Below are 25,541 nucleotides of genomic sequence, written 5' to 3' on the forward strand. Positions count from 1 at the left end.
GGATGCTTTCAAAACTGAAAAATATTCTGTCGGTGGCAGCATAGGAGAGTCTAATCATGTTTGAAGGAGTCCTCTGGTCACTGGGAAGGATCCTGTCTCGCTTGTACGAGGTTTTACACAACCATAGGGATTTGGGCAGGAATCTCCCCTCTAGATATATATCGGAGTGTACACTTAGGATTTGAAAAGCTGTTCTGGCAGTGGGGTGTGGCTGAGACTCTCAGCTGTCAGGATTGTTGATTTTTAGATATTAATTGGAGTGAGCAGGGAAACTACTGATTTTCTGTGTTTGTTAGTTCGCTCGCCCTGTCCTCTAAGATGCTGGAGCTAAAATACAAGGGAGGTTTTAAATGTGACCGAAAACACAGTGGCAGTTTCTGAGAGCATGCTTCCCTCCTGCTCGCTACACCAAACACTAACTGCTCTTTTTCCCCTTGTGGTTTCCGAAGAAGTCCCTGCTGGAAAAACCATCAGAACTGATGTCTCAGTCGTCATCTTTCCTGTCCCTCAGTGGCTTTTCTCTTAATCAGGTAAGTGAGGACCAGAGTCTGCAGCCCTTTGCTGTTTGAGCTTACTGTTAAAACTGGGTAACGTGGCTGAAATATGGGGATATCCTTTAGTTCAAACCAGTGGAAAACCTGGAAGAAGTCCGTATGGGTGCCTGATTTCAGTCTGTATCAGCAAGATTATATTTGCCTTTATCAGTTTTCTTCCCAAATTCATCCTCGCTGTAGTTCCGCAGACGTACTGTTGCATCTTGCTGAGTTTGCGGGCCCCTTGCTCTCAGCAGAATCATGGACTGGGCTGACAAGGTGCGTCCCAAAGTCTGGCGGTGTGTAGGTTTTTATCTCCTGAGCAGTGGGTTACCCGTTCTCTTCCAGAGAACTGAGTAGGGTCTTGGTGCAATTTCTGTGAGCACTGGGAATTTAAAGACTTTTGTGAAGGCTTTGCAGTCTAGACGGGAGAAATCTGTCCTGATTCCGAATGAGGTGGTCTTCACGTTGAGTAAAATGGTCGAAGAGGAGGGGGCTGGGGAGTGAAAAAGGAGTTAGGAAAATATTTGGATCTATAATTGTTTCCTTTGTACAGTCTTGGCGTTTGAAATAAATCCAATACCTAAACTCTTACATTCATTGTTTTGCAGGAAAGATATCCAAACAACAGCATGTTCAATGAGGTGTATGGGAAAAACATGAATACCAGCACAAAACCAGAAGTCACCCCTTCAGTTGCCCATCAGGAGACTTCACTATATTCTCTCTTTGAAGGGACTCCGTGGTCTCCATCGCTTCCAGCCAGCTCAGGTAATCCTGGTATGGTTTTTCTTGTGTCTAGTGATTTAAAAGGATTTGAGTTAACTCTGAACCTACTGCAGGTTAAATGTAACTAGACATTTCAAAAAAAACTGCTTGACAAGGTGCCTGAAGGTTTCTATTTGATTTTCTTTATATATCCTCAGAAATATGAGGGGATTCTGTAATTAATATAGCCTAAGAACCTGGATTTTAATTGAAGGAGTTGAGCAGGATAAAAGTTGTAGGAGATGTTAAATCCTGAAATCCCTTCATGTTAGATTCCTGACAAGCATTTGGGAGCAGGGCTTTAGTTCAAACACCGAATACTTTCAGTGTTGCTTCTGTGGAAAAAGAAGGAAGAACTGGATTTCGTAACGTAGATACTTGAAAGAGAAAGAAACTGTATGACTGAAGTGTGGAGGAAAATATGACAGTGGCTGGGGTTTTTTCACTGTTAGGCAGCCTGCAAAGCAAACCAGCTTTTTCCGTAGTAATTATCTTAAAGGCATACACCATAACTTATACAATGATTTTATTCTCACTAAAATTCCAGAAGAGCGTGAGGGGAGGAATTAGTTGAATCTAAGAAACGAGTGGATTGTAAATAACATCTGCACTGGATGAAATTCTTCGGTTTTGCAACCGACCAGGAGTGACTGTTGTGGGTGAAATGGAAGGAGCTGCAAAGCGCTTTTATTCTAGCAGGTTTTATAGCTCACGTGGCTTCAGCTTTCTCTCCCCTCTTCATTCAAGACTGCGTAGCCTCCCGCCACCCTGATATGCTGTGTTGCCTTTGGGCATCGTTCTCTCCTGCCCACAGACAGGTTTTTCCATGCTCGCTCTTCTCCTTTGCTCAGTGCTGGGTTCTGGTCCGAATTGCTTTAAGACTCATAGAAGTGTAAAACATCCACAGACTTGAGAGTTCAAGTTGTAAACTGACAAACTCCTCAAGGTCTAATGCTTTTTTTCTTTTTTTATTGGTTTGTGAAGCTTGGAGACAGAAATTTTTTTTTTTTAGTTCTAGAAAGGTTATTCAAGAAACGTGGGGAAAACTCACTTTGGCTAGCCAGGCCTCTTGAAGTTTCCTGGTTTTTGGGTAAGCACAAGCATGCGTTAAACACAGCCGCTCTGTTCTTGTGTAGGACAAAAGTTTTCACTCGGAACTCAAGCATTACTCTCCCGTAATGGAGGGAATAAAAAGTGACCTTCAGCACTGGAGAGAACTGGGTGATGGCAGAATTTGCAGCAGCACTAAGCAATTCAAAATCGAGAGGCTCCTGCCGTTTCCACTGACCTTTTTCCTTTTTCCTCTTGCCTTGTAATCACTAGATCATTCGACACCAGCCAGCCAGTCTCCTCACTCCTCCAACCCCAGCAGCTTGCCAAGCTCCCCTCCAACCCATAACCACAATTCCGTTCCCTTCTCCAACTTCGGACCCATTGGGACTCCAGACAACAGAGACAGGAGAGTTGCGGACCGCTGGAAAACAGATAAGCCAGGCAAGTGCCAGGTGCCAGGCTTGCGTGAAGCCAGCCGTCGGCGTCTGCGGCGCGGTGGTTTTGCTACATCCCTTTGAACTTGTCTTTCTCCCGTTTCAGCAATGGGGGGGTTCGGTCTGGACTATCTCCCAGCGACGTCGTCGTCTTCGGAGAGCAGCTGGCACCAGTCCAGTGCTCCCAGTGGCACCTGGGCAGCCCAAGGCCCCGCTGCTATGGAGGACTCCTCAGCTGTGCTTATGGAGAGCCTGAAGGTACGTTTGAACCGAAATGGAGCCCGGGAGTGGGTGCTTGTTTGTGGGGCTGGAGGACCTGGCGATGGGCTGTAGCCTGTTGTGAGCATCCGAGTTCAGCGTCGGAAGCCGAAGGGTGTTGCTGCAGATTCACTTACGTAGGCAGCGTGGGAGGTGGGACCGGTGCTGGAAGAAGGTCGTCACCATTTTCCAGTTCTCGCTGTTCTAGAATATTGTGCAGAACAAGACCAGGCTGGCAGAACTGGAAGAAATCAAAACATTTGCTTTGACTAATCTAAAATTAGTAATCGTTAATATGGGATGAATTTTTATGGTGATGAGGATTCCGGAGGAGGAAAGCTTCTTCCGGAGAGCCTCTCTTTAGAAGGCCGCCTTTGAAGCCTGGCTAACTTTCCTGATAAACCAGGTAGGAGTGGGAAAGAGGGCGAATGTAGACAACTGCCTCTGCTTTCTCGTCTGTAAGAGGAGGGCTGCCTGAGGCGAGGAGGTGCTAGTGTTGGCTGTTTGTTTTTAGTCCATCTGGTCCAGTTCCATGATGCACCCTGGACCCTCAGCCCTGGAGCAGCTGTTGATGCAGCAGAAGCAGAAGCAACAGCGCGGACAAGGCACCATGAACCCGCCGCATTGAGGAAGAGGTGGCGACCCTTGCAAGCGAAGGCTCCATAAACCATGGCATGTTGGGTTTGCAGGACTGGCCCACACAGTCCTGTGCAGGTGGCAGCCCTCTCTTCTGTTCCTTGCTGTCAGGAGGGCGTAAGTGCTCCACCAACCCACTGAGTGTGCACAAAACGTCTGCAGTGCGAGAAAACGACATCAGGAACTCTCCCATCCCTGGGCCCTCAGGAGGGAGAGAGGAACTGCTGCTTGTCTCACTCGGTAACCCGGTATCACCGCTGCTCACCTTCTCCATCGTGCATGTCCCCAGCCACATGGGAAGTAAAAGCTGAGAAGGAAGGGCAGATGGGAGAAGCCAATGAGAACTTCTCGATCCTTTTCCTCTCGTTGGGGAGATTAAAAATAGGAATCCATTAATGATTGCTTTGCTGACTGAGAATGTAGTCGAAATTACTCCTAAACATCTTTATTACTATCTCAGTAGTAAGATCACACTGAATTCTTCCGTACACAGACGTGCTTCGTAGTCAGTGTGTAGCAATGACAGCCCCCGTTGCTGCTCCGGTCAGAGGTGGCTGGTGGCGAGGTGGGACTCTGTCTCCTGCGCTAGCGAAGGAGCTTCATGAAGGAGAGTCTGGCACTTGGCACCACTTCACCTTGCACCCGAAGGCTTTGGCCGGCCGCGGGTGGGTTGGAGACTCCAGCATGAAATGCCCTCCTCTCGGTAGGCGTTTGAGCTGTCGTGGGTGATGTGGGGCATCACAGCACTCTGCTGGACAAGCAAGTTAACTGCTACGGGGTTTTAAATTAATGTTTGATTCCTGTACGTTTTACTGTAGCATAGTGGCTGGCCCCGCGAAGGGCGGGACAGCCTGTGCGTTCACAGCCTGACTCATTTTAGTAGCTAGGTAGAAAGCTTTCAATGGTTTTTGGTTTGGTTTATTTTTTTTTTTCTTTCTCTCTCCATCCTCTCATCTTCGCTGGATGCTAGTAGATTCATTACCAACACGCAGCACCTCGCAGAAAATAATCAGGGGTCCAGCAGGGCTGGGTAGAGCCGGCGGTCGGCCCGGACAGCGCGGGGCGTGCGCAGCCCCGCGGGCGCGCGCCAGCTCTGCAGGAACACCCCCTCCCTGCCCCCGGCTGCAGCCCCAAACTCTCCATTCCGGAATGAAATTCAAGGCGCCCGTGGAGACGCGCGTGTGGCCCGCGCACGACAGGAAGCGTAGTGCTGTTCGTAGATGAAGAGGTGCAGAAGGGAAAGGGGAAAAACGTTTTATTTGCTATTTATTAGGGGGAAGGAAGACTGGAAGCTTCGTTAAAGGCGGCGTTTTTGTTCGGTTTCCCAGGGGAGTTACGGAAACAATGTCCGTTTGCTGTGTCTAGCAGGAGGGGGTCTGTGTGACGATTCAGGGTCTCTGAGCTGGAAGTCAGCTGCAGAGCAAAGCACATGCAGGAGCCGAGGTGACGCTGCAGTCTGGGCAGCCCCACAGAGTACCAAAAGGGAAGCGGGAGACACAATACCCCCCCGGGGGTACGAGCAGCTCCCCCACGATCTCCACTGTAGCAACACCACCGTTGTTCGTTCCATTTCAAAGCTGTATTTCCTTTACAGTGCAGTTCCCACCCAGTGGTGACACGAAGCGAGCCCCTCTGTACTTCCCTGCAGCCCTCCCGGTGTGTGGCTTGAGCTGTGCACCCCGGCAGCTGCCACATTCCAGCGTTCGAAGCGTCACTGGCTCTTGGCACCCTGGACGAGCTAACCAGGTTCGCCATCTCGCTCCCGGCCGCGCCGGGGTCCCAGCCGTGCCACTCCACTTGTGCATGAGCATCCGGGCTCGGGAACGTGTCTAACTCCGGGCTGGGACTCCCCCTCCTGCCCTCCAGTGCCCAGGGGAGCGAGGCAAGGGGCCCCCCGACAGAAACTGGTTTGTGTCGTAAGCTTTTTTGTGTTTTTTGTCTGTCTGTGCAAGAACTGCAGCTGCTGAAATCAGCTTTGCCTTTAATTAAATCATGTTCTCTCCATCCAGGTCTGTGTGTCGCGTTTATTTCCTGTGGAGCTCAGCCACAGGCTTTTAAAAACGTGGGGTTTTTCTGGAGAATTCAAAAGAAAGTTTAAGCTGAATTTTTTTTCCTGTTTGAAAGAGAAGTGAATAAATTGCTGAGATTCTGGCTTGGGCTCAATGCAGATGATTGGGTTGTGGTGGTGTTCTGCCTGCGCGTGATGCGTTTTATGTACCGAACCGAAAATCTGGCGCGGGAGTAGCTTGCGGAGCTCTCCTTCGGTTGCAGGCTGGAGTCCTTGGCCCTGGTAGAGCACAGGCAGCGGGAGCTGGAGGAGACGGATCCTTCTGCCGTCCATCTGCCTGTAAATCGGGAATTTGGCTGTTTGCCGCCAGTGTCTAAGCAGCATGCTTCCAAATGTGTCAAAGAAAACTGCGGGGACACACTGTTTTTTAAATGAGGTGTTTATTTTATCCAAACAGCTCTTCAGAATAAGTTCCTTCAAGAATAAATACGAGTTATCGGGGTTCTCCAGAGCTTGCACGATAAGAACCGAAGTGGGGAGACCGCTGCCCTTCGCCTCTACGAAGCGAAGCGCTCACTGCACGGTGCGTGGCTGTAAATTTTTAACTTGTATATTTTGAGGATGGGGAAGCGTAGAGGATTTTAAAACGCCAGAAAGACCAGGTGTCGGCGGCCGGGGAAGGCGAAATAGTGTGGAAGTGGTGCCAGGGGCAGAGGGGGCCAAACCTGGTGGGCAGGGAGGAGGGCATCAGAGCTGTGTAGGCTGTTGGATAGGGGACAGCTTCGCTGCCGTGTCCGAAGGCACTGCCTCTCTGACTGCGGAGACAAAGCTCTGAGGTGCGGCTCCCAAAGGTGAAAAAAAGTGTATATTTTTATAGGTGGGTGCTTTTCAAATCACTGGCTTTGAAGCGAGTTGTCAGCTGGAGCAGGGGGAGGCTGCGCGGCGTCTCCTGCGTCAGCTCGGGGCTGGCAGTGGGCTGTGAGGAAGGCAGTGCTGTTGGGAGGTCAGCCTCTCCTGGCCCGCGGCCGCCTGGACGCAGCTCCTCGGCTGGGTCTGCTGGCTGGCAGGGCTGCAAATGCAAGCGGCACCACCCCCGGGGGGTTTCCCGGCTGCTCGGCATGAAAGCTTTCCGAAGGCTAGGCTGGGTGGGACGGAGCTATTGCGAGCAAGTCTCTCGGTGAGCGCAGTTTTCGGGACTGAATGCGTTCCTACCAGGAAGACAATCAGCAACTCCTTCATCAGTACCTGGGTTAGAGAGCAATGCGAAAGGTAAAATAAAAAAGAAAGCTTTTAATACAAGTAGCAATAATATTTTAAGTCCACTTTCGAATGCAGTGATTAATATGGAAACTTGTTAATTGCAACAGTTGAATTCTTCATTTCTTTCCACGTCCACAACTTCAAGCTCTTCTGAAGTCACACCTCTGGGTCTCCAGCGTTAGACTTCTGAACGAAGGCGGAGGGGAAGATGCCAACCTTCCCATTGCACTGCCCTTCTAACCACTCTTCATTCACTGGAAGATAAAAGTCGACACAATTTTTGTCACCTCGGGGATGTACGGGAGCTGGACACCCTCCACGCGCTACAGGCAGGCCCAGGATCGCCATTGGAAGGTTTTCTGCTGATAAATAGCTGCGCTCCAGCCCGGCAGGGAGGGAAACGTGGAGGAGAGGGGCTGAGGGGAAATGGGGCAGAGCGCAAAGCTGTCAGGTGAGGTGGAACGCGCAGCCAAACCGCGGTGGGAAAGGTGGGTCGAAACAGCAGAGCAAGGGGCTCAGAAACTGCTCTGAGCAAGGACATGGGAAACAAAGTCAGGGTAGAGAGGAGGGAGACGGTCTGACACCTTGAACCTCTGCAGGATGCCACCTAAGCTGTAGCTTCACCTGCCGTTCCATGCTCACCTCAAAAAGTACCATATATATATATATATATATATATATGTATTTTCAGGCTGCGTTTCAGCCTCAGTCCTCACAGGAGCACGAAAGCCTGGCGTTGAGGAGGACTGACAGGGGCTGGAAGCTCGTGGTGGAGCTGGAAGCACGGCGGTGGCAGAAGGCGCTTGCAGGTGCGCGGTCCTGCTGGTCTGGTGGCTGCGGAGCCGACAGCCCTGTCCCGCAGCAAGCACACACACAGCTGAGGCTGGGAACGCTGCAGTAAGGTGGATTATTTTTCTTTACCCCCCCCGCCCCCATGCTTCATGGGGATGGAGCAGATTTGCCCTGCGCCTGTGGGAACTGGCAGCGTGGTGGCACAGCGGTGGAAAGCAGGTCTCCGAAGTGTCCTCGGGGCCTGCTTCCCCCTGGCTTCCACCGGCCACCTCGTGCACCTGCGGTCTCTGTGAGCTCCTGCTCTGACCTCCCTCACAGAGCGCGAGCCTGCTCGGAGCACCCTGCAGCAGGAGCCTGAGCACCCGGTTCTCCATCTAAAGGTGGCAAACCAAAGCTTGTAGGAGAAGTTTCCTGAGCCAGGCTGTTGCTCTGTGGGTCCCCAGCATCACAGAACGTTAGGGGTTGGCAGGGACCTCTGTGGGTCACCCAGTCCAACTCCCTGCCGAAGCAGGGTCACCCACAGCAGGCTGCACAGGACCACGGCCAGGCGGGGCTTGAACATCTCCAGAGAAGGAGACTCCACAACCTCCCTGGGCAGCCTGGGCCGGGGCTCCGTCACCCTCAGAGGGAAGAAGTTCTTCCTCATGTTCAGCTGGAGCTTCCTCTGCTTCAGTTTGTGCCCGTTGCCCCTTGTCCTGTTGCTGGGCACCACTGGAAAGAGTCTGGCCCCGTCCTCCTGACACCCACCCTGCAGATATTTATCAGCATTTCTAAGGTCCCCTTGCAGCCTTCTCCAGGCTGAACAAGCCCAGCTCCCTCAGCCTCTCCTCGTAGAAGAGATGCTCCAGTCCCCTCATCATCCTCATAGCATGAAGCAGTTTGCCTTGGAGGACGGGAGAAAAGAGATCAAAGTCCCTCGGGAAGCTTGCAGGCTCCGGTGAAGAACACACACTCAGCATCTGACCAAACGACCGCGAGTTTTTGGCCTGAGGGGCAGATGGTGGGAGCCCGCGATGTCCCTTCCCTCCCCTGTCGCAGAAGGAGCGCAGTTACCTTTGGATAAAATGAGGATCACGTCTCCTGCCCGAAACTCCAGGTCTTCAGGGTGGGTGGCTTCGTAACTGTACTGCGCTACCACTTGGGTCAGTCCCATCCCCTCTGGCACGGCCTCCTGCGGCGGCTCCTCTGCTTGGCTGTCTGCTGAAAACCCCTCTCCCTAGGGCAGGGAAGAAGCTGGTGAGGACACCTTTGGGCTTTCTCGCTGGACGGGGGTAAGAGAGATGAGCTCTGCTTCCCCTTGTTGCTCCTCTGCCTGCTGGGAGCTTGCCGGCTTGCTCGGGAAGCCACGAGCCTGCGCTCGGGGCAGGGGAAGCGGAGGCAGCCAGCGGCTTGGGTTCCTCGCCGGGAGTGGTGGCCATCGCCGCTGGCCGTCACTGACCTCGGTGATGTCGCACCAGGCCGTCAGGCAGTTGTCCTTGCTCTGCCTCCACGCCGTCTCCAGGTTCTCCGTGCTCAGAGTCACCGGTGCCTGGCCCTCTCTGGGCTTGTACCTGGGTGTGTGGAGGACATGGGGTAGGGTGGGAGCCGCGGAAAGACGGCTCCCGCAGCCCGCTGTGCCTCACCTCAGCCGCGTGTGCCAGGGCTGGAGCTCCAGCTTCTTGCAAACCAGGTCCAGGAGCTGGGTGTAGGAGAGGCCCGGCTCAACTTGCAGGGCGACCGTGTATTTGTAATGCACCTTGAGGACGTGGGGGCTGGCCGCGTCGGCCTCCTGCGGGCAGCGAGTGGCAGGTCAGAGCTCGCGTGGCTGGGAGAGGTCGGGGAGAGGGACCCATTCCCTCCCTGCTCAAGTCCAGCCGAGATGAGAGGCTCTGCTGACAGTAGGTTTGGGGGAGACCTCCCCAAAAGCCACTCCGGTCACCCAACTGGGTCCCGAGCCCCATCGTCAGGCTGGAGGTCTAAAACCCAAAACGCTCGCGGGGCTGTGGCGCTTGCCGGGCACGCCGGCACCTTTCAACACCCGATAAATACAGGTTTGCAGCGTGGACCTCAAAGCCCGTGTTGAGGTGTTACCTTGGGCGCTTCCCTTGGCTGCGTGGCTGCGGCAGGACCGTAGTCTGCGGAGGAAGAAAGAGCCAGCTCAGCAAGCGGGACAGGGTAAGCGTTGCTGCTCCGCGCCCGCGTACGTGGTCGGATCTCCTGCAGCCCTGCTCCTCGGCACCCGTCGTTGTCTGCAGCAACGGCCACCAGCCCTGGAGCTGAACCCTGGAGGGGTTCGTCCATAAGCCTTAGATACAACCACCGAGCAGAGGACTGGGCGCTCGGCCGTCCCCCATACAGGGACAGGAGCTTGAGGGGTGGGGTGTCTTTCCTGGGTGGATTTAGAAAACAAAAAAACCCCAAACACGAGCTGCTGGTGTTGGTGTCTTTGCCCTCCTTATCTCCCCAGGTCCACGCTGAGAACCAGCAGCAATCATTGTCCTTCCCTGGGCTGCAAAGCTAAGTTTGGGCCTCCAGGGAGGGTGAAGGTCCTACACAAGGATCTGCTCTACATTTGGTTGGTGCTTTGGCACGACTCTGCTCTCTACAGGAAGGGTCAGAGCTGCAGTCCCACTGCTAGACCCGTGATGGCTTCTGGTGCCACAAAGGTTCTCTCCGAGTTTGTTGGGTCCCCAAGATGTTTCCCCATGGCTTACGTGAGCCGCAGCCATCTTCTGCGTCAGCTTTACCACCGGGCTCCGTACGAGGCCGCCCTGCCTGGGACACGAGCCCTGGCCTGTTGTTAGGAGTCTTTCAGTCCACCTTTCCCCACCGCCGAGTGGCTTGGATGAACCCCAGCTCTGGTCTCCAAGGGTGAGGACCAGGCACCGAGGGGGCCGTCTCGGAGCCGCTGCCGGGGGCTCTGTCCCTGAGGCACCCCCGTCCCCCAGCTCCCCTCGCTGACCTGGTGCTGGCCGCCGCGGCTTCTCGGGAGCGGCGGAGCTGGGTGACTCCAGGATCTCGGCTTCAGGAGGGGTCTCGTCCTGTGCCAGGTGGGAAGAAGGCAGTGCTGTCCATCCCACCCTGCCTAGGGGAGCCCCCCTCCAACCCCCTGTTTTCCCAAGGCCTCTCTGGGGTCTTGAACCAGGGAGGGGTGACTTCGCTACCCCTTCATCTCCCCGGCATCGCCAGCCACTGCCCGGGGGGCCATCGGCGCAGCATCTGCCCAGATGGTGCAGGTCTCGGAGCTCACGTTGAGGTGACCACGAGCCAGGAGAACCAACCCCAGCATTAGGAGGCAGGGGGAGTGGCAGATACGGGTCCCGCTGGAGGACCCGGAATAGGTGATGGGTGAACGCGTGTGGGATCTGCCCTCCCCAGGACAGCGTCTCCTCCTGGGCCTCCTCACCTGGATGTGCGGCTTGTTCTGGAGCTCCATGGGCTCAAGGAAGTTACAGGGGACGATCCCTTTCTGCGGGGGAAGGAGAGACAAGCGAGGATTCCTTGGCAAGGAGGCAACGTGCTGCTGGAGGACGCTGCTGAGCTCGTCCTCACCCTGCCCTGAATCCCGGAGGGTCCCTGAGGCTTGAAGGTTGGGTGCTGCAGGTTGGATGCGTTTCCGTGAACCCCATGGCCTAAGCCAGGGACTTGAGTCAGAAACTCCTTTGGTTGCTGGTAGCAAGGCTTGGCTCTCCAAGTCCTCTGCAGAACCCCACAGCATCCATCCCATCGTCCACCCCCTCCTGCCAAGCCCGCCCCTGGTACCTTTCCATTGAACATCACCGTAGCCCAGTTGTCCTTCTCTTTCTTCAGGACAAAGACGATGTTTCCCGGCAGGACTGGCAGCTCCTCAGCAGTCTCGGGGATGAACTCGTAGAGGACGCGGTGCGGCTGCCCTTCGAGGGCCCTGGGTGCGGGAGCAGCAGCCGGGTCAGGAATGTGGGCGACGTCATCATCGTACAATGGAGGGGGAACCCCAACCCCTGCCTCTGTGTTTCTACAATCCTCCCCCGGCCCCTCCAGAGTTCTGGGTGCCGGTGGAGACTCGGCTGCGACGGGGCTGGACCCGGCTGCCCATCCTTCACCCAGCTAGCAGGCATGGTGGTGTTGGGGTGACGGCTGAGCTTGACGATCTTAGAGGTCTTTTCCAACCTTCATGATTCTACGAACTCACCTGAGGATTTCTGGGGTCTTGGGCCTGGGCGGAGGGCCAGAGGTCTGCCAAAAAGAAGAGAGAAAGAAAATTATCAGTAATCGGGACGGTTTCGGTTGCTCTGCAGAAATGTCCTGTAGCCTTCTGCCATGCCTGCCGTCACCCCTGCGTGGTTCCTTCCTCCCCGGGCTGGCGTCAGGTCGGACGATTTGAACCTAAAAATGAGTTTTTTGCTGCTTGGCAGCTGGCTGCGGCAGGGTGTCGGGTCCCTGCCATGCCGATGCGCAAAGCGACTGCCTGAAGTGCCGTCAGGAGCATCGCTGCCGTGGCTCTTCCGAATGAGCAGTCTCCACATCCTACCCCCTGTAGCCTCTCAAAAAGCTCTGGTAAAAAGGTCTGGGGCACCTTTACGGGTGGGAAGACGCTGCTGCGTCGTCAGGAGGCTGTGATGGAAACAAGAAGGGCTTTGGGGACTGGGAGGAGGATGAAGAATGAAAGCAGAACTGCTCTCGCTTCGCCGGTGGCTGGGGCTGAGGCAGATGAACCCGATGAAGGTCATGGGGAGGGTTTAGGATGGCTCTCTGCCAAAAGCCGTTGCCTGACGGCGGGGGCAGAGGATGTGCTGCCAGGCCACCGCTTCCCCGCTCGGGGAATGGGGTTAACCTCCACCAAACCGTGACCTCGGCGGGTTCGGGCTGTGCGTGGCGATGATGCAGAGAGCAGCTGAGGCGTGGGAGCGGCCTCCGCCTCCTCCCCACGGCCGTAGAGGAAGGTTCGTGGTGGCCATGCTGCCGTTGGGTCCCTGCTGTGAGCCAGGGCCCGGGGCGAGCTGCTGGGCGATACCCATCCCCGCGTCCTTCTCAGCTCCTGCTGAGAACACTGGTGGTCGGTGGTGCCTTACCTGCGGCTGGAGTGGAGCAAATCCGGAAAAATCGTCCTTGTCCACCACGGATGCCACCACCTATAGCCAAAGACAGACAGGTAGCGACCCAGTGCTTGTAGACCTCTCTTGGATTCTAAGTCTGCTCCCTTCCTCTGCTGCTGGCCAGGCCAAACTCCTCATGATGCTTCGGGTTCAAGAGGGGCTGTGATTTTTAGGCTCAGCATCTTTGGTTATAGGCTGAATGCTCCTGGCACCAAACTCGCCTCTCAGCTGTGGCGAGGTCTCGGGTCTCAGCCCCACCACTGCTGCAGTTAGAGTCCTTACAAGCTAGTGGCTTCCCTCTGTGCATTAATCACAAATGTTGAAGGGAGTAGGAACATCAACGTTAAACATCATTTGGGAAGTTGGTGGGTGTTTCTGGGGATGCCCCGACAGGCTCTCGGTCGGTGTGTCGCTTGCCGGAGGAGCTCTGCCTCCCAGGACCCCAGCCCTTAGGTTTTGCAAACTCACGGGGGAGAAAAGCTCACTCGCTCACCGGGGCTGGAAAGCCCCTTTCGAATGGAGCGGAGGAAGCACCGGAGGTCGTTTTTGGGTGTCAGATTTTAAATAGCTTCTTTTCCCCTCCCTGAAAATAAAATCTTGGCTGGAGTTGAAGCTCCCGTGGGACCTTTCCAGCTCATTGCTGACTGACTGCCCCTCATGTCTTGCTGAGGAAAAAAACTGAAAATAGGCCAAGCTCTGCAGAAACATGCTTTTTAGCTCCTCTGTTCCTACAGACTCCCTGTTCTCCATGAGACCCTGATGTGCCACCCCTCCTTCCATGCCCGGACCGGCTCCGTGTCTCTGCCTGGGCAGCAGGTAGCAGCTCAGAGGCCTGAATAAAGAAGGTATTTCTTTCTTACCATAGCCTTTCCCAGGTAGTCCTTCTTCTCCAGCTGAGCCACTTGCTTTTCGTTCGGTCGAAACAGCTTCCCCGCAGGCACGGCCACCAGGTCGCAGAGCTTCTGCTTCTGCAGCACAGAGAAAGCGTAGTGCTCTTCAGAGGTGAGAGCAGGGGCTGCCTCGCTGTCCCCTTCCTTCCGCCTCTGGGGTTAAGGTCTCGCTCCAGAAAGTCAAAGAGCCGCTGTGACAGCCTGGCCCCAGCCCTGACGTGGTCCATTCAGCCCCGTCTTCCCACCCCTGCCCTCCTCAGTGACCCGGGGCTCTTCCCACCACCCCGTGTCTCAGTACGACACCCACGCTTTGCTCAGCTCTTTGCCTTTGATCCCGGCTCTGCTAAAGCCGTAGCTAACAGGTGGTTTCTCTGTCGCTGGGATTTTTCTCCCCCCTCCCTGTGGGCCTGCTGTGAGCAGATGCGGCGGCAGCCGGACCTGCTCCTCCTTACCAGGATGGCTTCCATCGCCCTGTCGATCTTGTTGTGCTGGGGCTCGCTCTTCATGCTCATGGCCAGCGTCAGGTGCTCCTCGGCTTTCTTCCAGTCCTCCATCGTGGCGTACACCAGCGCGATGTTGTAGAGTATCTGCCGGAGGGATGGCATGGAGGAAATGAGCCCTTGGAGCTCCGTGAAGGCGAGGACAGCAGAGGGTGGTGGCACCGCACAGAGCACTGCGCCAGGAAGACCTGGCCATCTTCCCCCTGGATTTCTGGAGATGGTGAACAGCCCTTTGGGATCGAAACTGCCGGCCAGGTCTTTCTCACCTCACAAGCGAAGAGCCGGTACCGCAGCCCCAGGATCTTGTAGTCGATGAGCTGGTTGCCTCGCAGCTGGGCCAGCGCCTCTTTGAAATCCTTAATGGCCTTTTCATGGCTGTGGGGCAGAGGACAGGGGTGTCACCACCTCGCAGTGGCCCTCCAGCTGCCTCAAAAGAGCCTTCGAGTCTTTACTTCAACTGGTCTGAGTTTAGCTGGGTCTCTCCTATCTCCCCGCAGGGTTTTGGGACACCCCGGGCGGAGGAGAGATGCTCCAAGGCTGGTGCTTGTCCCAAGACTGCACCGTTGATGAACAGGAGCCTCTGGTTTTACCTCGAGGGGCTGCCCCTGGGGTACCAACCTGCCTGGGGACCGTCCTCGGCTGAAGGCTGGCAGCTCTGCGAGGGGCAAAGCCAAAACTTTAAAGCCCTCCACTCACTTCTGCCTGCGGTAAAAGACGGTCCCGCGCTGGAAATAAGCCACTGCCAGGTGCTTGTCGCAGCTGATGCTCCGGGTGAACGCCTGCACGGAGGTAGGAGTGGGGCAAAAAGGGAGTAAAGAGGGAAGACCTTTAAAAAAACGAGGGTGTAGAGCGGTTATACCTGTCCTGTACCAGGCTCCTAATTTTTTTTGAGCTGGAACCATCTGCTGCGACTCGCTGGGCAGCTTGCTGCCCCCGCAGTAGCCTTTGGGGAGAGGAAGAGCGAGCAGCAAGCCAGGCGTCTCTCCTGCCGCTTGGCCTCTGATCTACCGGGAGAACAGGTTCTGCAGGAGCAGCCCAGGGCTGCTTCATCCCAGCTTTAAAAGGCCCCGAACCCTCCCCTTAGTCAGCTCTCGCCCATTAATTCCTCCCTTTCCCACTGCTTCCGTCTGTCCGGCAGCTCTGCGCGCAAACTCGCCGGTGCCCGCGCGTGGGGCAGCGACCCTGCAGCTGGACCTTACCTCCTCCGCCTCGGCCAGCTTCCCCAGGACAAGGTGGATGCAGCCGATGTTGAAGGAGATCTTGGCAGGGGGGTTCTGGACGGCCGTGAAGGCGCCCAGGGCCACCCCCCACTCCTTCCCGTCTGCCGCGCACACCCCTTCTTGCCACAGCCGGATCGTCTCCACCAGGGACATGGCGCGGTAGGAGTGGGACACAGGGTCCCCGGCCGCGTCGTGGGTCTCCTTGCTAGCTCCAGCCCGTACTTCTGCCTTCGGCGCGGCCCGTGTCGCAAACAGGGCAGGAAGCGGCCCCCGCTCGCGTCACCGACGCGCGGCCCCGCGATGGGGAAGTGGGGCTGCGGCTGCTCCCTGCGCTGCTATGGGTTGCACGCCATGTCCTCTCCGGCAGCCGCCCCTCGCCTCTTCGGGTGTCACTGCTCTGGGTTTTGCATGAAAAGCCGCGGATTTTGGCAGCTGGGTGGTTGATGAGGTCACATTCAGGGTTGCAAAGCCGCAGGGCGAGCGCTGCCGCTGAGCCCCTTGTGCCCTCCGGAGTGTGGTCCTGGAGGTGGCTGCTCGATGGTTCCTGCAGGAACCATCCATCCCCTCCACGTCGCCCCATCAAGGAGTTCCGGCGCTGGGGGTGCGCGGAGCTGCCCAAGGACGGGGGTCTGAGGGCCGTGGCCGTGCCGTGCTGAGCCCTGGCAGCGGTGGTAGCTCATGCTCGGCCCAATGTCGCATCTGCCGAGGTGTTTCATGGCCAATGGAGCACGACCGGGCTCCAGAGAGCTGCCGAGGGGAGAGGGGACACTGAGCACGTGGCGGCAGGGCTCTGACCAGCTCAGAAGGTTTGGAGCTGGGTGCTCCACACCTGGTTTCTAAGTAGCTTTGGAAGTTCTTTGCCTCTGCCGCATCTACCTGACCCCATCTCGCAGGAGATTGTTCACCCCATTGTAGGGATAATTTTCTGCTCGTTTAATTGTCTGAATTGGCACACTGGGAGGGCCGGGTTGATCCTAAAATTGGTACGAGGGGAGCTGGCGGAGGATGCGAGATCACCCGTGGTAAGCGTTGTGTTTTATTTTTCTTTCATTTCATAGAATTATAGGTTGGAAAAGACCTCTAAGATCATGAAGGCCAACTGTCATCCCAACCCCACCATGCCTGCTAAACCACGTCCTGAAGTGCCACATCTACATGTCTTTTGAACCCCTCCAGGGATGGGGACTCCACCACCACCCTGGGCAGCCTGGTCCAACGCCTGACCGCTCTTCCAGTAAAGAAATTTTTCCTAATATCCAATCTGAACCTCCCCTGATACAGCTTCAGGTCATTTCCTCTCGTCCTGTCGCTGGTTACTGGGGAGAAGAGACCAACCCCCAACCCATTACAACATCCTTTCAGGCAGCTGTGGAGAGCGATAAGGTCTCGGAAAGAGGTAAGCCCAGCAAGTGCTCAGAGCAGCCATCCCCCTGCTTGGTTAGTTTTAACGTAACGTTCAAGCAATTTCAAAGCTGCGATAAACTCATCCATTCTAGTAAGAGCGAGTCTCTTGTTCCCCTTTCTCCTACCAAGCTGATTTAGTAGGCAGACTTGTTTCTTCTGTGATGATGTCCAAGAGGAAGTGAGCAACAGCGATGGTGACGGGTCTCGTGGGACATTCCTGGAATCCTGCGCAAGTGCAGACCACCAAGAGACGCGTAAGAAACACACAGAAATGCCCGAAATCCAGCGAGGGTGCAGCGGGCGGTTTGGAGTTTGTCTAGCAACAACAGCATAAGTTTCGCACCATTTCTGGAGAGGAGACCCAAAACTGGACTGATCTGGGTGCTAGAGAACGTTATGTCTGAGGGAAGACCGAGGGGATTGACCATGTTTGGGAAGAAATCAGTGCCAGAGGAGGAGTGGAGGAGACGGAGCGTGTCCAGCTCCTTCCCCGGAAGGCAGGTCCGAGCTCTCTCTGCGCAGGACCTGGTTTTTTGGCTCGCTCCCTACGCGGAGGCGGGAGCTCATGGGGATGTTTCGGTCCGGCGATGGATGACCCGGAGCCCGCTGCTTGGTGGGGGCTGCAGCTCCAGCGGCAGGAGGACAGCGGTTTCCCTCGGCTGTTACAAAAGCAGGATGCGACTGATACGGTGCCATTGCCACACGGTCCGGGCAGCGGCCGGAGGTTTGCAGGCGAGCCGCTGCAGTGCTGAGCCCTCCGAGCAGAGCTCTGCACCCCTCCCAGCAGGCCCGAGCGGTGCCGAGCGTATTTTTTATTGGAGGCTTCCTTCTCCTAATAGGAAAGGAGATGCGTTTTGCAAAATGAAATTGTTTAGGGGTTTTTTAATACCCTGCCCATCTTTCTCTGTTTTCCTCTTTTGATTCTCGGCGTGCTGAGGCACGATGGCTTTCCAACACCCACTCTGCCGGGGTGTACCTGTGTTTGTATAGTCCATGAGGATTTGGAGGAAAGAGGTAATGTGGGTTTTTTTCCTTAAACTAGATTTACTTTTTCCTCTCGGTTAACAGAGGAGAAGCCTTCCTGCAAATCTTGCGCTACTGCCCCCAGGCCGGTGCACGTCTTTCAGCCCATCCCTGGGCGCACATGTACACATTTAGTGGATGTTTCTAAACACAGCGTAGCCCAGCAGGAGGGGAACCTGGAGGACCTCCGAGACCGTTCTTCTCGCTGCCTTCCTTTAGCTAATGCCACCTAAAGGCAGCTGGCCTGCTTTGGCATCAGTTCTTTCCGAAAACATTTTTCACTTCTCTGAGATTACAGCTTTTTATTATTATTTTTTTAAAATGAGGATTGATTGCTGTCTTCACCAGCTTTGGATGCAGGGAACAGAGAGGCCGAACGCGGTCCCTGGGAGAGCTGCGAGGACGGAGCCATCGCTGCAGGTGCCGGGGGGCGGCCGCTTCTGTACGTGCGTGCGGTCGAAACCTTGATGAGCTCTGTGGTCTTGGCAACAAGGTCAGGTCCTCCACTCCGCGTGGCCAGTGCCTCCCGCTGCTGTGCCCATGTTCTGAAGTGAAGCAAGAAAAATCATCCCAGGAAGGAAGGTAGAGAGGTAGGGCGGGCAGTGAGCAGCTGAGGGGCTCTGCACCCCTCAGCTGCTCACAGGCACCCTGGGGAGCAGGCGCCGGGGCCCGAGGCCCTGCTCCGCACGGTCTGCAGCGTCCCAGGGAACCAGGGGAGGAGGAGGAAGGATGGAGGGGAAAAGGCTTCTACGGACGCTGTGTCTTACCGATCACAGGGAACGCTTTGGTTCGAGCCGTTGGCAGGCACTAGCTCTGCTTTTCCAACACCGTGACTTGGGCAAAGAGCACGCGGCGCCTGGCCGAGGCCGGCGCGCTCAGCACCAGGCGTCTGCACGCTGGAGCCCCGCAGCAGCTCCAGCCAAGCATGCCGCGCCATTCGGGATGGCGCGGTCAGCCGAGCAATGACATAGCGACGACGCAGCCAGCCCGCCCACAGGGCAAGCCCAGGACTGCATCTGTGCTTGAATTACTACGAACACCAACGATGAAACGCTTCATCTCCTGGAGCTGGGGCAGGTAGAGACAACCCAAAGCCCAGCTGCGGAGGATGGAGCATTGCTCCACACAGTCCCTGCTAGGTTCCTGGTTTGGAATGGTTTTTTTGTCGTTTGAGTATCTATCTCACTGTAATAACCGCAGATCTTCTAGCTGGACGACGTGGCGCATGGATCGCCATCACGTCCAGGTGCAAACCACCACCCCAAAGGAAGCCTCTCAAGGAAAACAGGAGAGGGGAGAAGGTTTAGGGCTTGCTTTTTTTACTGCTGTCCACCCTGGAATAGCAACCTGCGGAGACTTCAAGGCATTTCAGACAGCAGGTAAATATTCAGTGACGGTTTATTGTCTGGTCTTTATTATTATTACAAAAGCAGCAGATATCAAAAAACAGCAAAGATTTCACGAGTTCCCCAACGGTTTTACACAACTGAACTGCAGTAACCTGGTGAATGTAAAACGCACAAATTTCAGTCCTGGCCCTAAACCTTCGACGGCAATCTGTGCTCTGGGATGCCCTGGGCTTTCCTAATTCTTTCTTACTCTTTATTTTGGAACCCGATTTTCCCACCAGCTGTGGCACAATGCAACGGGAACGCCAATGGTCTGGGATCCTTTAAGACCCTACAAGTCTAGAAAACAAAATACGGGAGCTTGGCAAGCACGGTGTGGATACTCAGCTTACCCCAGGCAGCCACTTTGTTGTGCTTGACAAAGTCAAATCACTTTCAAGTTGCTGAAAGGTGATTTGTTGTACGAAAGCTGCTTTTTGTTTTTCTCTTCAGGATCTTTGCTCCCCAAAATAAAAGGGTTCACTGGGCTGGGCTCCAGCATAAATGGACCATCAACCTTTTAAATTCTACCATCCAAACTGCCTGAGGGACAGCTTCATCCCGCTGTGACCCTCCCACCGCGGACCCAGCATTCGACTGATCGCAGGAAACCAGAAGAGGTGTGAGATGTGAGGTAAGGAGAGTGCTTAGCTCTCTGGCGTGGTAATCAGGGTCGGAAGGGACCCTTCGCTTTCTGTCCTATTCATGGCTATAGGTTCAGAGGTTCACCAAAGGGAACATGGTCCAGTTACCTGGATCGACAGCTGCCCCACTTTTTAAACACAGATCTTGCATCAAAACACTGCTTGGCTAGCAAAAAGAATTAAGACATTTCCCTACGTCCCTCAGCATTTGCTTGGAAAGTCAGGTCCAAATCTGCCATAATTATACAGAAACGCAAATCATCCTAAACATGAAGTTGTGTATGTTGCTATACGCGTCACTGAAATGTTCCCAAGTACCAAATATTCCTGTTAGAGATGAAATTGCACCTCCATCGTTTTCCAGACTTTAACACCAAAAGAGATCACGATATGCATTACTTGACAGGTATGAAAGAAGTGGCGAGAAGGCAAGCTGAGAGACAAGCACTGCCCATGGGGCAGCAATGGCATTTGGTTGGTGGGGTTTCGCACCGGCGTTTCCCCACGCCGCGGATGGCAGGCAACCGCTCGCTGCCGGACTTAAACCGTCTTCCTGGCGGTCAGAACGCGGACAATGGACCCCACTCCTCCAGCAGCCAGGGCCTGAGAAGAGAAACACGGCGACTGACACCAGGTTACGGTAGCCACACGCTGAAATGACCGAGCAGAAAGGTTCCCCGACCGTATTTCAAGGGAGCATTGCCCTGCCCGTGACATGAAGAACAAAACACTAGCATTCAGCGTGCCAGCGAAGGATAGTCGCACTCGCTTTAAAGACGGCTACCTAACAAGCTTTTATTTCACTGCATACCCAAGCTGCAAATTTTGCTTCCCTCTAGAAAGGAAATTCTACTTCCATCCGCTTGAATCACTGGATTGAACCATTCTGTTCGCCTCAGTCTAACTGAAAATCAAATTTTAACTGTAAAATCTTTACCCAAGGCATCGGAAGAAGTAGGCACGTGATGTAACTCCGCTGCGTGCTTGCAGAACCGCACCCTTCTCACGGCATGGAACATGGCCTTTCGGTTTTACCCAGCCGAAAGGTGGTCCTTACCAGGCTCGGTGAGCGTGCCTCGGACCCCAGAACCCACTGCCACGAGGAACCCCGGCGAGAGCACGCCCCGCAAACGCACCTTCTCGTGCCACTGCAGCAGCACAGCGCTGCTGTTGTCAGAGGGGCTCTCGAAGCCTTTGTAGATGTACTTCATTAGCAGGTCGACACCGTTCTTGTCCAGCGACTGCACCGCCTTCTCGATGTCGTTGGCTTTGAAAGAGATGAGGACCTTCAGGACAATACTTTCTGCGCGATCCTGTCAACAAATACGGAAGGCAGAGATACATTCGTTCTCGTGTAAGGTGCATCCAAGTATTACTCATCTTTCCAACAAACCAGATTTTTTTTTTAATAATTTGAAAATCTGTTTGTATGGGGCAGTTTGTGCACAAGTCTTGTGATAATAATGTGTAACGGATACATCCTCCCAATGATAAACAGCGTAAGAGTTTATCACATTTGTCCTGCTCTAGGTTTTCTGCCCCTCTGCTTGTATCTGCAATTCTCCACCTGTTAAATGAGGTTACGGCTAAATACGAAGTTTTTGTATCGAAACTCAAGGTTTGGCAAGTTCCAAATGCACTGTAAGAATTAAGTACCTGACTGGCCTCCCTCGCCACCAGAGCCTTTGCCGTGCCTTTGTGCTGTTTAATGAGACACAACTACGATATACCATGCAAGTGGTGCTGGCCAGCCTGGAAGAGGTGGCTGCTGGAAGCCACACGTTTGCTAAACAGTCGGCTTGTGTCCCAGGCACAGAGGATGCAAACTGGCAGCGTTAGTAGTTTGCATTAACAACCACTGGCAACTTGATGTGGATGTCATGTCAGGCCCAGGAATGCGTGTGGCACGATTATAACGGCAGATCAGCCATGCAAAAAACATTAAAATTAATTCACTCTTGCCCTCTTCAATTCCACTGCCTTCAAAATGTGTTCTTAAATACATCAATACCGACCTAATGGAAACAGGTGATTAATGTGAGGGCAAAAGTGTTCAGTCTTTTGTGCAGCACTGTCTGTAACAAACACCTGGATCTCCAAACCCTGTGAAAACCCTCAGGAAAGGGCTGGGACTAGCTGAAGAGATCTCCACCAGTGCCCTGGTGAGGCCGGCCTGGTGCCAGAGCAGCACGGTAACGTGCCCGTGGGACTCTGCCCAAGCAGGGAGAACAGACCTCCGCAGGCGCTCGCCAACTGGGCAGTTCCGCGTCTCATCGGCCCGTCCCCCTCACTGCTGCCATCACGAGCCACTCGAGGTTTGTTCTGGGGAGAGTCAGAAATACACGCACGCAGCAGGCTCCTGTACTCTGTCACAGGGGGAGGGCTGGCGTATTCCGAGGTCTTAACGGCTTAATTCTGACTGGATGCGATAACCATTGGCCCTTCCTTTTTTGCAGGTTCGCAGCCCAGCTGTGCTAGCGGAGTTTCCCCAGTCAGAGGCAGCTGCGGTTCCTTGATTGCTGAGTGGTGACCACATGGACATGCCACCAGGTCTGGATCAGACCCAGGCACCTGGTGACGTGAGGAGTTAGCCAGGGCACGCAACGCGCAACCAAGGCAGGCAGGAGGACACGCAAGAGGCGAACCAGCACCGAGCTAAAGGCACGTGGACAGATGACATCCGAGCTGCGGTATTTTGAACAAGATTAAAACAGCAGAGGTCACAGACGTTTTGACATCGGGCAATATCCTAAAAACCAGCTTCGTCGGCTTCCTCAAAGCACACCAGGCAGGGCAGGGGCTATAGAAAGAGGAAAGGATTTTTAAGGAGTAACCCATAAATGAGCTTGTTATTATTTTTTACCTTTACTGCCTGGTTCTTTGTGTTGATCGGAGGGTTCTTCAGAGCCGCCTGTAGTGCAGCCATCATGTTCCCTGTGCCAGATAGTTAAGGACTGGACACCAACTATTCGGAAAGCAACAGAACCAGCTCCAGGACAGCAACAGTGGTAGCTGGCTTATGTGTGACTGAAGACACTTAAGGTTCAGCAGCTGCAACGATTCCCTCAACAGATAGCACAGATTACAGGGTAAGGTAGCAATTATTAGGCCATCTGAGCCAGGAGCAGCACCAACAAGAAGCTCTACAGTTCCAGTGCTGGAGAATACTTTTCAGGCCCTTCACTGCATGAGGATCCAAGTAAAATAAGCTATGCTCCATCACTCATGCAACTCACAGCCCTCGAGAACAGGCCTCAGCTCGGCACATCCACCTCCGAGAGTCCAGCAGCAGCCGGAGGGAAGAGCCACTCCGGGTGCCAGCCACCCAGGGAAGCTGGCAGAGGGAGCGGGCACGGGCAACCCCCTCTCCGCTATGGGAAACCCCCTTCCTCCATTCCTCCCTCCCCCTTCAACCCCCCACCACCCCCTTCCTCCATCCCTCCCTCCCGCCTACCACCGTAAGGCAGCTCCCAGACACCGCAGCACCGAGACACTGCTGCCTCTGCCGTGGGGGGGAGGAAGTGGGGCTGCTACCCTCCCATCATCCCCTTCCTGTCACCCTTCCTCCTGCCACCCCCCAGGCCTCTTGGAGGCCCCTTCCTCCTGTCACCCTCCTGTCCTGTCACCCTTCCTCCCGCCACCCCCCAGGCCTCTTGGAGGCCCCTTCCTCCTGTCACCCTCCTGTACTGTCACCCTTCCTCCTGCCACCCTCCAGGCCCCTTGGCAGCCCCTTCCTCCTGCCACTTTGTCACCCCGGGCCCCTTCCTCCTGCCACCCCCCAGGCCTCTTGGAGGCCCCTTCCTCCTGTCACCCTCCTGTCCTGTCACCCTTCCTCCTGCCACCCCCCAGGCCCCTTGGCAGCCCCTTCCTCCTGCCACTTTGTCACCCCGGGCCCCTTCCTCCTGCCACCCCCCCGTCCTGTCACCCTTCCTCCTGCCACCTTGTCACCCCCCGGCCCCTTCCTCCCGCCACCCCCTTCCTGCTACCCCCCGGCCCTTCCTCCTGCCGGCCCCGGGCCCGCCCCTTCCCGCCCTCCTGTCGTGACAGGGCCGTTTGGCCCCTCTCCGTCCATGGGCGGGAGCGCCGGGCACGATCGTTCCCATAAAAGGCGGCCCGGCCCGGCCCGGCCCCGCCGGCGGCAGCCGCCTCCCCCGCCCCCCTCCCGCGCCGGGCCGCTCCTGAGGGGACTTGTTCCCGCCCGGCGGCGGAAGGATATTGCCGCAGGCACGAGTCCACCTCGCCCTCATCGGGCCCCGCTTGCCCGTCACCTCCCTCCTCCTCGTCCACGAACTTGTTCTCGTCGTACTCGTCCACATCCACCCGGCGGAACCGCGCCGACGACACCGTGTGCTTCGCCATGGTCCCCCCCACGCCGCCGCTCCCCGCCGCCACCGCCCCGCCCGCCGCCTCTCCCCGCATGCGCACGCCGCTCCGCCCCCCCCCCCCGCCCGCTCTCCGCGCAGGCGCGCCGGGAGCAGGCCACCCGCTGGCGGCGCAGGAGGGGGCGCAGGCGGCAGAGGAGGCTTGGGGGACAGCGCGCGAGGCGAGCCGCCATTGGTCGGCCGCGAGCCGCGCTTATGACGTCCTCGGCGGGGCGGGGCATCTCGCCACGGTGCCTTTGTTAGCGCGGCGGTGCCAGCTGATGAAGGTCGGGTTGGCTTGGAGGTCTCCTCACAGCGTCTGGAGGTCTTGTGGAGCCCGATGGTCTCCTCACGGAGCCCGGTGATCTTCTCACAGGGTCCGGAGGTCTCCTCGCAGCATCTGGAGGTCTCCCCACAGAGTCCAGATGTCTTCTCACGGAGCCTGGTGGTCTCCTCACAGAGTGCAGTGTCCTCTTTGTGGCTCCTGGAGAATCTCCTCGCAGAGCCCAGCGGCCAGCTCTGCCAGCGGAGCGAGAGGCGAAGCGCCGTGCTGCGTGGGAGACGCCTGGGGTCCGTGCTCAGATGGGTACGAGCAAGGCAGGAGCCTGTGGGCCCAGGGACCAGGGGCCAGGCCGCTGTACGGCGTACCCCTGCGGCTGGCGGATGGGGAGCCCAAGCCCCGATGCTGCTTTGTTGCCACAAGAGTTTAAAAAATAGCATCGGCTTTAAGTTTTTTGGCAAAGGGAAGTAGTCGCCCCGATACTACAGCACGGGCGGCTGCTTGCAGTGGCGTTAGCTAACATTTGATCAGAAATGGAGAAGAAGTGGGATCTAATTCAAGAAAGCTTTTCTGGAAAAGCGCCTAGGCGTTGTAAAAGCAAGGGGCTTGGTGGATCCTAGCACCTTTCTGCCTCTGTTGCATCATCAGAGGCTCAGAAAAAGCATTTTATGAGAAAGTGCAGAATAAATGGGATCTAATTCCAGAAGGCTTTCCTGAAATAGCATCTAGGCCTTGTAAAAGTAAAGGTTTTGGTGGATCGTAACACCTTTCTGCCTTTACATCATCAGAGGCTCAGAAAAGTGTTTTGAGTTTGAGGGGGATTCATTCAGCGTGACCTGGACAGGCTGGAAAGTTGGGCAGAGAGGAACCTGATGAGGTTCAACAAAGGCAAATGCAGGGTCCTGCACCTGGGGAGGAACAACCCCATGCATCAGTACAGGCTTGGGGCGGACCTGCTGGAGAGCAGCTCTGCGGAGAGGGACCTGGGTGTCCTGGTGGACGACAGGTTAACCATGAGCCAGCAGTGTGCCCTGG

At 55.6% G+C, this 25,541-nt stretch overlaps 3 protein-coding genes across 12 annotated transcripts in view; 1 reads left to right on the top strand and 2 right to left on the bottom strand.

Moving 5' to 3' along the window:
- The window catches only part of LOC104333995 (SMG7 nonsense mediated mRNA decay factor), a 58,441-nt gene extending 52,755 nt beyond the window's left edge, over positions 1-5,686 (top strand). For all 5 annotated transcript variants that reach the window (XM_075422669.1, XM_075422674.1, XM_075422673.1 and 2 more), the window contains 5 exons: positions 450-530; positions 1,145-1,304; positions 2,625-2,795; positions 2,895-3,046; positions 3,561-5,686. In XM_075422669.1, the coding sequence (XP_075278784.1) occupies positions 450-530; positions 1,145-1,304; positions 2,625-2,795; positions 2,895-3,046; positions 3,561-3,674 (678 nt within the window). In that variant the 3' untranslated portion in view covers positions 3,675-5,686. The remainder of the gene's footprint in view (positions 1-449; positions 531-1,144; positions 1,305-2,624; positions 2,796-2,894; positions 3,047-3,560) is intronic.
- Positions 5,687-6,133: 447 nt separating this feature from the next.
- Positions 6,134-15,645, bottom strand: LOC104334016 (neutrophil cytosol factor 2). 6 transcript variants are annotated; one of them, XM_075422675.1, is made up of 15 exons: positions 15,386-15,643; positions 14,883-14,965; positions 14,453-14,561; positions 14,139-14,273; positions 13,657-13,764; positions 12,773-12,832; positions 11,893-11,936; positions 11,484-11,625; positions 11,128-11,190; positions 10,684-10,762; positions 9,813-9,856; positions 9,365-9,510; positions 9,181-9,292; positions 8,796-8,958; positions 6,134-7,204 (listed from the first exon to the last, which is right to left on the bottom strand). In XM_075422675.1, the coding sequence occupies exons 1-15, from the start codon at positions 15,557-15,559 to the stop codon at positions 7,107-7,109; spliced, it is 1,560 nt and encodes a 519-aa protein (XP_075278790.1). In that variant the 5' UTR covers positions 15,560-15,643; the 3' UTR covers positions 6,134-7,106. The 6 variants fall into 6 exon arrangements, with proteins under 6 accessions (XP_075278790.1, XP_075278795.1, XP_075278794.1 ...); XM_075422680.1 differs by having other exon boundaries at positions 7,119-8,958; positions 15,386-15,645; XM_075422679.1 differs by lacking the exons at positions 6,134-7,204; positions 8,796-8,958 and adding an exon at positions 10,436-10,515 and having other exon boundaries at positions 9,208-9,510.
- Positions 15,646-19,213: 3,568 nt separating this feature from the next.
- Positions 19,214-24,255, bottom strand: LOC104333994 (actin-related protein 2/3 complex subunit 5). The gene is made up of 4 exons (XM_075422681.1): positions 24,081-24,255; positions 22,729-22,800; positions 21,002-21,178; positions 19,214-20,468 (listed from the first exon to the last, which is right to left on the bottom strand). Exons 1-4 carry the CDS (start codon positions 24,222-24,224, stop codon positions 20,406-20,408), a joined length of 456 nt encoding a protein of 151 aa, XP_075278796.1. The 5' UTR covers positions 24,225-24,255; the 3' UTR covers positions 19,214-20,405.
- Between the last annotated feature and the right edge of the window lie 1,286 nt (positions 24,256-25,541).

This window comes from Opisthocomus hoazin, chromosome 6 (genome assembly GCF_030867145.1).
Source record: "Opisthocomus hoazin isolate bOpiHoa1 chromosome 6, bOpiHoa1.hap1, whole genome shotgun sequence".
Lineage (NCBI taxonomy): Eukaryota > Metazoa > Chordata > Aves > Opisthocomiformes > Opisthocomidae > Opisthocomus > Opisthocomus hoazin.

What these genes read in the sequence shown, in the direction of transcription:
- LOC104334016 (XM_075422680.1), bottom strand. Translation starts at nt 15,559, where the DNA reads ATGTCCCTGGTGGAGACGATCCGGCTGTGGCAAGAAGGGGTGTGCGCG. An exon ending in ACTACCTGGGAAAGGCTATG is followed by an intron (nt 12,833 to 13,656) that starts GTAAGAAAGAAA and finishes CTTTGGCTATAG; the next exon opens with GTGGTGGCATCCGTGGTGGA. An exon ending in AGAACAAGCCGCACATCCAG is followed by an intron (nt 10,763 to 11,127) that starts GTGAGGAGGCCC and finishes CACCTGGCACAG; the next exon opens with GACGAGACCCCTCCTGAAGC.
- LOC104333994 (XM_075422681.1), bottom strand. Translation starts at nt 24,224, where the DNA reads ATGGCGAAGCACACGGTGTCGTCGGCGCGGTTCCGCCGGGTGGATGTG. An exon ending in TGGACTCGTGCCTGCGGCAA is followed by an intron (nt 22,801 to 24,080) that starts TATCCTTCCGCC and finishes CTATCTGGCACA; the next exon opens with GGGAACATGATGGCTGCACT. An exon ending in TGCTGCAGTGGCACGAGAAG is followed by an intron (nt 20,469 to 21,001) that starts GTGCGTTTGCGG and finishes TTCTCTTCTCAG; the next exon opens with GCCCTGGCTGCTGGAGGAGT.